The sequence below is a fragment of the Pan paniscus genome, chromosome Y, assembly GCF_029289425.2.
Source record: "Pan paniscus chromosome Y, NHGRI_mPanPan1-v2.0_pri, whole genome shotgun sequence".
In the NCBI taxonomy this organism is placed as follows: domain Eukaryota; kingdom Metazoa; phylum Chordata; class Mammalia; order Primates; family Hominidae; genus Pan; species Pan paniscus.
In genome coordinates this window covers 45787195-45799212 of record NC_073273.2, presented here as the reverse complement: position 1 = coordinate 45799212, position 12018 = coordinate 45787195, and the positions used below count along the sequence as shown (strand labels likewise).

Here is a 12018-nt window from a genome sequence, read left to right as displayed (position 1 = left end):
CCCCACAATAAGGTTCAGAAGCTAGTACACCACATTGAGACTACAGAAAGGATAGGGAATTGCATCCTGGTACAAAAAAAAAAGGTTATAGGGTTGGGGGGAAAGAGGAATTCTATTGAGGAGCAATATATAATTTCTACTGGGGACTGAACTCTGATTTTTTTCTTTATTCTTTTTTATTTTATTTTATTTTATTTTTTTGAGACGGCATCTCACTCTGCCGCCCAGGCTGGAGTGCAGTGGTGCAATCTCAGCTCACTGCAACCTCCACCTCCTGGGTTCAAGCGATTCTCCCGCCTCAGCCTCCTGAGTAGCTGGGACTACAGGCACCTGCCACCATGCCCTGCTAATTTTCTTTGTATTTTTAGTAGAGATGGGGTTTCACCATGTTGGCCAGGCTGGTCTTGAACTCCTGACCTCAGGTGATCCAACCGCCTCGGCCTCCCAAAGTGCTGGGATTATACGCATGAGCCACTGCACCTAGCTTCTTCTTTTTCTTTTTTTTTTTCTTTCTTTTTTTCTTTTTTTTTTTAGATGGAGTCTCACTCTGTCACCCAGACTGGAGTGGCACAATCTCAGCTCACCACAGCCTCTGCCTCCCAAGGTCAAGCAATTCTCCTGCCTCAGCCTCCCAAGTAGCTGAGATTACAGGCACGTACCACTACTGCCTGAGTAATTTTTGTGTTTTTAGTAGAGACAACATTTCACCAGGTTGGCCAGGCTGGTCTCAAACTCCTGACCTCAAGTGATCCACACGCCTCAGCCTCCCAAAGTGCTGGGATTATAGGCACCAGCCACCACACCGGGCCTCTGACTTTTTTCATCTTGCCCAAATTCCTATCTAAGAGGTCTGAGGAGGCAAGCCCTACAAACCATAAATTCTCATCAAATGGGATTTATTGAACCCGGTATATCGTGACTTACTTTCCAACCTGACTCTGGCAAACGTTACAAGACAGAGAAAAAAACAACATATGTTGCCCCAAAATATGTTTCTTAGCTGTATTTTTTTTTTCTGTTAAGATGGTCTCATTCTGTTTCCAAGGCTGCAGTGCAGTGGTGCAATCTTGGCTCCCTGCAACCTCCGTCTTCTAGGTTCAAGCGATTCTCCTGCCTCCTCAGCCTTCCAAATAGCTGGCATAATATGCATGAGCCATCGTGCCCAGATAACTGTTTTTACTTTTTTGTTTTTTTTTTAGTAGAGATGGGGTTTCACTGTGATGGCCAGGCTGGTCTTGAACTCCTGACCTCAGGTGATCCAACCGCCTCGGCCTCCCAAAGTGCTGGGATTATAGGCGTGAACCACTGCTCCCGGCTGGAGTACAGGGGCATAATCTTGGCTTACTGCAGCCTCTGCTTCCCAGGTTCAAGTGATTCTCCTGCCTCAGTCTCCTGAGTAGCTGGGACTACAGGCGCCCGCCACCACGCCCAGCTAATTTTTTTTTTTTTGTATTTTTTTTTTTTTTAGTAGAGATGGGGTTTCACTGTGTTTGCCAGGATGGTCTCGATCTCCTGACCTCATGATCTGCCCTCCTCGGCCTCCCAAAGTGCTGGGATGACAGGCGTGAGTCACCGCGCCCGGCATGAAAGGGTTTTTCATTAAAAATCCTTGTTATACCACGGAGCCCTGTGTTGGGGTAAAATATCATGATTTCCCTCACTCTCCATCATTCTTGCTTTGAATCTGAGAAGGAAGCTTGGCGGCCTCTATTTTAGGATCAGCCGAAAATTTCCAGAAAGGGGAAAGAAAACTCATTCTATAAACACAAAAAAGAAGAAGAGAAAAAAGTATAAGCGGTACAGACAAAACGGAAAGATGTTGCATAATTTTCCGTGAGTGCAAAATGTCCTGTAAACCAAAAAAGAGGTATCTGAGACAGGTCTCAGTCCATTTAGAAAGTTCATTTTGCCGAGGTTAAGGACGCCTGCCCATGACAGAGCCTCAGGAAATCGCGATGACAGGTGCTGTGGATACACAGGGCACAATTTGCTTTCATACATTTTTTTTGGGGGGGGGGAGGGAGCTGGGGATCCAGTCTTGTTCTGTCACCCAGGCTGCAGTGCAATGGTGCAATCTCAGCTCACTATCACTGTAACCTCCGCCTCCCGTGTTCAAGCGATTCTCCTGCCTCAGCCTTCCGAGTAGCTGGGATTATAGGCACCCACTAATGCGCCCAGCTAATTTTTGTATTTTTAGTAGAGACGGCGTTTCACCATGTTGGCCAGGATGGTCTCGAACTCCTGGCCTTAAATGATCCACCTGCCTCGGCCTCCCAAAGTGCTGGGATGACGGGCTTGAGCTACTGCGTCCGGCCTTTTTTTTTTTCTTTTTTTTTTTTTTTTGAGATCCAGTCTTGCTCTGTCACCCAGGCTGGAGTGCAGGGGTGCCATTTCAGCTCACTCTCACTGCAACCTCTGCCTCCCAGGTTCAAATGATTCTCCTGCCTCAGGCTCTCGAGTCACTGGGATTACAGGCGCTCACCACCACGCCCAGCTAATTTTTCTATTTTTAGTAGAGACGGGGTTTCACCATCTTGGCCAGGCTGTTCTTGAACTTCTGACCTTAAGTGATCCACCTGCCTCGGCCTCCCAAAGTGCTGGGATGACAGGCGTGAGCCACTGTGCCCGGCCTTTTTTTTTTTTTTTTTTTTTTTTTTTTCTTTTTTGAGATCCAGTCTTGCTCTGTCACCCAGGCTGGAGTGCAGTGGTGCGATCTTCGGCTCACTCTCACTGCAACCTCTGCCTCCCGGGTTCAAACGATTCTCCTGCCTCAGCCTCCTGAGTCACTGGGATTACAGGCATGGACCACCACACGCAGCTCATTTTTGTATTTTTTTTTTTTTTTTTTTTTTTTTTTGAGACAGAGTCTCATTCTGTAGCCAAGGCTGGAGTGCAGTGCTGCGATCTCGGCTCACTGCAACCTCCGTCACCCAGGTTCAAGCGATTCTCCTGCCTCAACCTCCCGAGTAGCTGAGATTACAGGCACCTGCCACCGCGCCCGGCTAATTTTTGTATTTTCAGTAGAGACAGGGTTTCACCATGTTGGCCAGGCTGTTCTCGAACTCCTGGCCTCAAGTGATCCACCTGCCTCAGCCTCCCAAAGTGCTGGGATGACAGGCATGAGCCACTGCACCCGGCCGCTTTTATACATTTTAGGGATATATGAGACATCAATCAATACGTGTAAGATATGCATTGATGATGTCCGGTAAGGCCCTAAGTGACAAAAGGTTTCATTCGAGTCCTTGATCAGTTTTCCACAGAATACACAGTTTAGCCTGGCTCAGTAAATCTGCATTTTTTTTTTTTTTTTTTTTTTTTTTTGAGACAGAGTCTCGCTCTGTTGCCCAGGCTGGAGTGCAGTCGTGCGATCTTGGCTCACTGCAACCTCCGCCTCCTGGGTTCAAGCTATTCTCCTGCCTCAACCTCCTGAGTAGCTGGGACTACAGGCGCCCACCACCATGCCCAGCTAATTTTTTTGTATTTTTAGTAGAGACGGGGTTTCACCCTGTTAGCCAGGATGGTCTCGATCTCCTGACCTCGTGATCTGCCCATCTCGGCCTCCCAAAGTGCTGGGATGACAGGCATGAGCCACCGCGCCCAGGCCTAAATCTGCATTTTTACATGAACAATAGGGCAGAGGAGCTAGGCGCAGTGGCTCACCCCTGTAATTCCAGCTCTTCAGGAGTCCGAGTCAGGTGGATCACCTGAGGTCAGGAGTTCGAGACCAGCCTGGCCAACATAGTGGAACCCCGTCTCTACTGAAAATACAAAAATTAGCCAGGTGTGGTGTGGTGGTGGGTGCCTGTAATCCCAGCTACTCAGGAGGCTGAGGCAGGAGAATCGGTTAAATCTCCCAGGCAGAGGTTGCAGTGAGTGGAGATCACGCCACTACACTCCAGCCTGGGCAACAGAGCGAAACTCTTAGTAAAAAAAAAAAAAAAGGTAGGGGAGAGGAAACAATCAGACTTTGAAATCTGTTTGTCCTTTGTCTCCAAGGATTTCCTTGTGGCCAGATTGTGAGGGAGATATGTAGTTCTTTTTTTGTTTTGTTTTGTGTTGTTTTTTGAGATGGAGTCTCTCTCTGTCACCCAGGCTGGAGTGCAATGGCACGATCTCAGCTCACTGCAACTTCCGCCTCCCAGGTTCAAGCAATTCTACTGCCTCAGCCTCCTGAGTAGCTGGGATTACAGGCATGCACTACCATGCCCAACTAATTTTTGTATTTTTAGCAGAGAAAGGGTTTCTCCACGTTGGCCAGGCTGGTCTCAAACTCCTGGCCTCAGGTGATCCACCAGCCTTGGCCTCCCAAAGTGCTGGGATTATAGGCGTGAGCCATGGCGCCCAGCCCCAGTATGTAATTTTTAAAACCTTTGTAGTACCTTATTTACGAATAAAATGCGAGGCAGGTTTGCCTAAGACAGTTTCCACTATAACCTTTCATGATTTTGGGGTCCTGAGACTTATTTACCTTTCACAGTTTACAGCAGGAAAATCCGTGGAGACAGCAGATCCGAGAAGCGGCGATGTTTGCGTAGAACCCTGTACGTGCTTCCTTCGGCCTGTCGGTAATGTGGTTGGGGATTTTCTTTTTTTTAAGTGAAGTCTAAAGAACTGAAATGTTTTGCTCCGTAATGATGAACCAGGATAGAAGTGAGAACTCAGGGCAGAAGAATCTGAATGAGGAACTGTCTGACCTATGACAAATTTAACATGTCACGTTCCCTCCGAGACAGTACACATCCTCCTGAAACAGCGTGACAAGGCACATCCTCCTGAAGGGTCTCCAGGCAGAAGAGACGCATGAACCTGTCAAAAAAAAAAAAAAAAGAGCCGGCCAGGCGCAGTGGCTCAAGCCTGTAATCCCAGCACTGTGGGAGGCTGAGGCGGGGGGATCATCAGGTCAGGAGTTCCAGACCAGCCTGGCCAACATGGTGAAACCCCATCTCTGCTAAAAATACAAAAATTAGCTGGGTGTAGTGGCAGGTGCCTCTAGTCCCAGCTACTCCGCAGGCCGAGGCAGGAGAATCGCTTGAACCCAGGAGGCGTAGGTTGCAGTGAGCCAAGATCGCGCCACTGCACTCCAGCCTGGGCAACAGAGCGACAGTCCGTCCCAAACACTGCAAAATATTTAAAGAGATTTATTCTGAGCCAAATATGAGTGAGCAAGAAGGCCCAGGGAAAATAGTGTAAAGAGATCCTGAGAACACGTATCCAAGCTGGTTGAGCGGCAGTTTGGTTTTATATGTTTTTGTTTGTTTACTTATTTTACTTTATTTTATTTTATTTATTTATTTATTTATTTTGAGATGAAGCCTTGCTCAGTCTGTTAGGCTGGAGTGCAGTGGCGCGATCTCGGCTCACTGCAACCTCCGCCTCCCGGGTTCACGCCATTCTCCTGCCTCAGCCTCCCGAGTAGCTGGGACTACAGGCGCCCGCCACCACGCCCAGCTAATTTTTTGTATTTTTAGTAGAGAAGGGGTTTCACCGTGTTAGCCAGGATGGTCTCGATCTCCTGACTTCGTGATCCGCCCGCCTCAGCCCCCCAAAGTGTTGGGATTACAGGCGTGAGCCACCACACCCGGCCAATTTTTGTATTTTTAGTAGCGACGGGGTTTCACCATGTTGGCCAGGCTGGTCTCAAACTTGTGACCTCACATGATCTGCTCACCTCAGCCTCCCAAAGTGCTGGGATTACAGGCGTGAGCCACCGTGTCTGGCTGTTTTATTTTATTTGTTTTATTTTTTGTGACAGAGTCTCACTCTGTCGCCCAGGCTGGAGTGCAGTGGAGCGATCTCAGCTCACTGCAACCTCTGCCTCCGGAGTTGGAGTAATTCTCCCACCTCAGCCTCCCAGGTAACTGGCATTACAGAGGTACGCCACCACGCCTGGCTAAATTTTGTTTGTTTGTTTGTTTGTTTTTGTTTTTCAGTAGACACAGGGTTTCACTATGTTGGCCAGGCTGGTCTCGAACTCCTGACCTCACCTGATCTGCCTGCCTCAGCATCCAGAAGTACTGGGATTACAGCCGTGAGCCACCTCACCCAGCCAGCAGCTTGGTTTTATGTTTGTTTATATATTTATATATTTATTTATTTATTTATTTTTAATTTTTGGAGACGGAGTCTTGCTCTGTTGCCTGGGCTGGAGAGCAGCGGCATGATCTTGGCTCACGGCAACCTCTGCCTCCCGAGTTCCAGTGATTCTCCTGCCTCAGCCTCGCGAGTAGCTGGGAGTACAGGCGCCCGCCATGACACCCGGCTAGTTTTTGTATTTGTAGTAGAGAGAGGGTTTCACCGTATTGTCCAGGCTGGTCTTGAACTCCTGTCCTCAAGTGATCCACCCACCTGAGCCTCTCAAAGTGCTGGGATTGCAGGCGTGAGCCTCTGTGGTCAGCCAACAGACAGTTTTGCAGGACCATTTCAAAATATGTCAAGTAAATATATTTTGGGGTGAAATGTATTTTAAAGTGGCATATACTGATTTCCCACAGTCTTGTCTGGGGAGGCATATCCTGGCCTCCTAGAAAGCATACACAGTAGCAGACAGGTGTGGTGGCTCACGCCTGCAATCCCAGACCTTTGGGAGGCCGAGGCAGGTGGATCACAAGGTCAGGAGATCGAGACCATCTTGACCAACATGGTGAAATGCTGTCTCTACTAAAAATACAAAAATTAGCTGGGCGTGGTGGTGCATGCCTGTAATCCCAGCTACTCGGGAGGCCGAGGCAGGAGGACCACTTGAACCCAGGAGGCGGAGGTTGCAGTGAGCTGAGATCGCGCCACTGCACTCCAGCCTGGGAGACAGAGCGAGGCTCCGTCTCTAAATAAATAAAGCTTACGCAGTAGCTGAGAAGACAGGGAAAGGAGGTGAAGAAATGACAGAAAGCTTAGAAGTCGCTCGTTATAACCCCTTCCTGCCCCATCTCATGGTTCTCTTAAAGCATCAACCAAGGGAGCTTGTGTTACAGGAAAGGGGTTCGGATCCAGCCCCCAAGAGGGGGTTCTTGGATCTCACGCAAGAAAGAATTCAGGGCTGCCAGGCGCGGTGGCTCACACCTGTAATCCCAGCACCTTGGGAGGCAGAGGTGGGTGGATCACGAGGTCAGGAGTTCGAGACCAGCCTGACCAACATGGTGAAACCCCGTCTCTACTAAAAATACAAAACTTAGCCAGGCGTGGTGGTGCGTGCCTGTAGTCCCAGCTACTCGGGAGACAGAGGCATGAGAATGGTGTGAACCCGGGAGGTGATGCTTGCAGTGAGTGGAGATCATGCCACTACACTCCAGCCTGGGCGATAGAGTGAGTCCATCTAAAAAAAAAAAAAAAAAAAAAAAAAAAATTCAGGGTGAGTCAGCAGTGCAAAGCCAAAGCAAATTTATTACAAAAGTAAAATAGTGAAAGAATAGCTACTCCAGAGGCCGGGCGCAGTGGCTCATGCCCGTAATCCCAGCACTTTGGGAGGTTGAGGTGGGCAGATCACCTGAGGTCAGGAGTTCGAGACCAGCCTGACCAACATGGTGAAACCCCATCTCTACTAAAAATACAAAAATTAGCCAGGCATGTTGGTGCGTGCCTGTAGTCCCAGCTACTCGGAGGCTGAGGCAGTAGAATTGCTTCAACTTAGGAGACGGAGGTTGCAGTGAGCCGAGATGGCACCACTGCACTCCAGCCTGGGCGAGAGAATGAGACTCAGTCTCAAAAAAAAAAAAAAAATTTCAGGGCGAGCAAGTTTATTATGAAAGTAAAATTGTGAAAGACTAGGTACTCCAGAGGCCAGGCGCAGTGGCTCATACCTATAATCCCAGCACTTTGGGAGCCCGAGGCAGGTGGATCACCTGAGGTCAGGAGTTCGAGACCAGCGTGGCCGACATGGTGAAACCCCATCTCTACTAAAAATACAAAAATTAGCCAGGCATGTTGGTGCGTGCCTGTAGTCCCAGCTACTCGGAGGCTGAGGCAGTAGAATCACTTGAACCTAGGAGACAGAGGTTGCAGTGAGCCGAGACGGCGGCACTGTACTCCAGCCTGGGTGACAGAGTGAGACTCCATCTCCAAAAAATAAATAAATAAGTCAACCAAGAAGGCCGTACGTACAGTGGCTCACACCTGTCATCCCATCACTTTGGGAGTCCGAGGCAGGGGGATCACTTGAGATCAGGAGTTTGAGACCAGCCTGGCCAACATGGTGAAACCCTGTCTCTACTAAAAATACAAAAATTAGCCGGGCATGGTGGCAGGCGCCTGTAATCCCAGCTACTCGGGAGGCTGAGGCAGGAGGATCGCTTTAACCCGGGAGGCGGAGGTTGCAGTGAGCCGAGATCGTGCCATTGCACTCCAGCCTGGGCAACAGAGCAAGACCGTCTACAAAATAATAATAATAATTAATAATAATAATAATAACTAGTGCAAGAGAAGTACACAAATATCCCAAACATTTAGTGACTCAGCAGAGGGGGCCAGTCTCACGGAACAAGAGTTCTACACCTGTTACCACCACCTGGGGAGTTGTGTCTGAATCTCAACATTTAGTGACTCAGCAGAGGGGGGCCAGTCTCAAGGAACAGGACTTCTACACCTGTTACCACCACCTGGGGTGTTGTATCTGGATCTCAATGTCAGGCCCACCCAGACAGAACGTGCATCTCTAGGGTGCCACAGGAGAGTCTGTCCAGTGCCCAGAAACACCTGCAGGACCCAGAAGCAGGCTCCAAGAAGCGGGGTGCCGCAGTCCAGTGGGGGAAGTGGCCACATCCCTGTCATGTGGGCTACAGATGAGTGAGGGGGCAGGGGCAGGAGAAGAAGAAACAGGTGTGGCCTACATGCTTTTACTTCCTTTTAGCAAGCGAGGTTCCTCTTGCAGAGGAACGGTCTGAGAGACACAACCGTTTTTTTTTGTTTGTTTGTTTTTCCTTGAGACAGAGTCTCCCTCTGTCACCCAGGCTGGAGGGCAGTGGCGCGATCTCGGCTCACTGCAGCCTCCACCTCCTGGGTTCAAACGATTCTCCTGCCTCAGCCTCCCGAGTAGCTGGGATTACAGGTGCCCACCACCCCACCTGGCTAATTTTTGTATTTCTAGTAGAGACGAGGTTTCATCGTATTAGCCAAGCTGGTCCCGAACTCCTGACCTCAGGCGATCCGCCTGCCTTGGCCTCCCAAAGTGCTGGGATTACAGGCGTGAGCCACTGTGCCCGGCCGAGAGACGCAATCTTTCAGAGAGGAGGTTTGGAGCAGGAACCGCAGGGTGGACAGATGGGTCCCACCAGGTGCAGACGCTTGAACTAAAGATGCTACAAAGGCCGGGTGCAGTGGCTCATGCCTGTAATTCCAGCAGTTTGAGAAGCTGAGGCAGGCAGATCATCTGAGGTCAGGAGTTCGAGCCCAGCCTGGCCAACATGGCAAAACAGCCTCTCTACTAAAAATGCAAAATTAGCCTGGCATAATGGCGGGTGCCTATAATCCCAGCTACTTGGGAGGCTGAGGCAGGAGAATCGCTTGAACCCGGGAGGCGGAGGTTGCAGTGAGCCGAGATTGCACCACTGCACAGCCTGGGCGACAAGAGTGAAACTCTGTCTCAAAAAAAAAAAAAAAAAAAAAAAAGAAGAAGAAGAAAAGAAATACATTAGTTTGGTCCATAAAGGCGGGACAACTCAAAGTGGGGGCTTCCAGGCTATAAATGAATTTAAACATTTTCTGGTTGACAATTGGTTGAGTTTGTAGCTCCTCCTCCTTCTCTTCTTCCTCCTCCTTCTCCCCCCTTCCTCCTCTTCCTCCTCCTCCTTCTTCTTCTCTTCTTTCTTCTTCTTCTTCTTCCTCCTCCTTCTCCTCCTCCTTTTTCTTCTTCTTCCTTATGGGCTTGGATAGAAGTATATCGACATGGATCCACCATTTGTAGAATCATACCGAGTAGCTTCTTTTCTCCTCCTCCTTCTCCTCCTGCTCCATCCCCTCCTCTTCCTCCTACTCCTCCTTCTCTTCCTTCTCCTCCTCCTCCTCCTTCTCCTCCTCCTTCTCCTCCTCCTTCTCCTCCTCCTTCTCCTCCTCCTCCTTCTCCTCCTCCTCCTTCTCCTCCTCCTCCTTCTCCTCCTCCTCCTTTTCCTTCTCCTCCTCCTCCTTCTCCTACTCCTCCTTCTCCTCCTCCTTCTTCTCCTCCTCCTGCTCCTTCTCCTCCTCCTTCTCCTCCTGCTCCTTCTCCTCCTCTTCCTCCTACTCCTCCTTCTCTTCCTTCTCCTCCTCCTCCTCCTCGTCCTTCTCCTCCTCCTTCTCCTCCTCCTGCACCTTCTCCTCCTCCTCCTTCTTCTTCTTCCTTTTTTGCATAAAGAAGTATCAAATAAGAGTAGTTTCACTGCCCTAAAAATCCTCTGAGGTCCATGTATTCATCCCTCCGTCTGCCCAACACCAACCAACTCCAGATCTTTTTACTGTTTCCATGATTTTGTCTTTTCCACAGTGTCCAAGTGTTAGAATGACTCAGTCTGCAGCCATCTCAAAGTGGCTTCTTTCCCTTAGTCATAAGTATTTAAACTTCATTCATGTCGTTTTATGTACTCACACTTTCTTTCTTCCTCTTCTTTTTTTTTTTTTCACTTGCCTTTTATAGCTGTTGCAAAAGTCAAGATTTTTAAAAAAGTATAAAAGAGCAGGGCCGGGCGCGGTGGCTCACACCTGTAATCCCAGCACTTTGGGAGGCCGAGGCAGGTGGATCACGAGATCAGGAGATCGAGACTATCCTGGCTAACACGGTGAAAGCCTGTTTCTACTAAAAATAAAAAATAAAAAAAATTAGCTGGGTGTGGTGGTGGGCGCCTGTAGTCCCAGCTACTTGGGAAGCTGAGGCAGGAGAATGGTGTGAACCTGGGAGGTGGAGGTTGCAGTGAGCCGAGATCGCGCCACTGCACTCCAGCCTGGGTGACAGAGCGTGACTTCGTCTCAAAAAAGAAAAAAAAAAGTACAAAAGAGCAAAACAAAACGAAACAAAAGTTATGAAAATGAAAACCTGAGCCATCCTTTATCTTATTTCCCCAAATCCACTAATTATTAACAGAAAGTAAAAGCTACGAAAAATGAACGAAAGTGACTGCAATTTCCTTGAAGTGTGTTAGAACCTGCCTTTAGTGTCAGCTATGGGTTCCCTCGTGAAGGTCAGCTGAGCCATGACCCGTGAACCATGGAAGCTTGACTCTAGATTGACCATCTTGAGATGCCAAAGATGTCCACGTCCTAATCCCATGTGCGAGACAGAATAATGGCCCCAAAGATGTCCACGTCCTAATCCCCATGTGATAGACAGAATAATGGCCCCAGAGATGTCCACAGCCTAGTCCCATGTGGGAGACAGAATAATGGCCCTGCAGACCTTCCCCAGCTGGCCATGACCCCTCATTTGACCAGGTCAGCAGCTGACCACCATCCTGGGTTTGTTTCCCCAAATCACCTCCCTGGGGTCCCCTGCCAGGAATGTCCTGGGAGAGGCAACCTTCTCACTGTGTGATATTTTCTCTCCTGCAGCTCTTCCCTTCTCTCTGACCAGCACCATGCTTCTCCTGGTGACAAGCCTTCTGCTCTGTGAGTTACCACACCCAGCATTCCTCCTGATCCCAGGGAAATCGGGTAAGTATGGAAACCTGGCTGAACCTTCTCCGCGGCCCCTGTTTAGATGTCCTGCATCTGGAGACCTATCTGGATACGTGGGCCCATCTGCATTTCATCTCTAATGTTTATGAGGGACCCAATAAGCACCAGCCAACCCACCAGAAGCTCAGAGCGCCTCTTGTTCTCACCTCCTTTTCTGCTGTTAATTCCCATCCACCCATTCTACAGATGAGAAAACGGAGGCTCAGATACCTCCACAGTTTAACCCAATGACCATCCAGGTAGTGATGGGGCCAGGATGAGCACCCATGTCTGCATGGGCCAAAGTGTTCCTTCCTTCCTTCCTTCGTTCCTCCTTTCTTTTGTTTCCTTCCTTTTTCCTCCCTTCCTTCTTCCCTCCCTTGCTTCCTTCTCTTCCTCCTGCCC

At 49.3% G+C, this 12018-nt stretch overlaps 1 protein-coding gene across 12 annotated transcripts in view; it reads left to right on the top strand.

Annotated features, from left to right (window-relative positions):
* LOC129395249 (granulocyte-macrophage colony-stimulating factor receptor subunit alpha) overlaps nt 1-12018 on the top strand; it is a 61550-nt gene that overhangs the window by 11731 nt on the left and 37801 nt on the right. For 3 of the 12 annotated variants that reach the window (XR_008622933.2, XM_057301222.2, XM_055106989.2), the window contains exons 2-3: nt 4481-4544; nt 11509-11610. Coding sequence is in view for 9 of the 12 variants with exons in the window: in XM_057301222.2 (XP_057157205.1) it covers nt 11535-11610 (76 nt within the window). In the remaining 3 variants the exon portion in view is untranslated. Of the gene's footprint in view, nt 1-298; nt 1963-4480; nt 4569-10193; nt 10743-11508; nt 11611-12018 lie in introns of those variants that run through there. The other 9 variants (XR_008622932.2, XM_055106993.2, XM_055106988.2 and 6 more) reach the window with 5 other exon arrangements.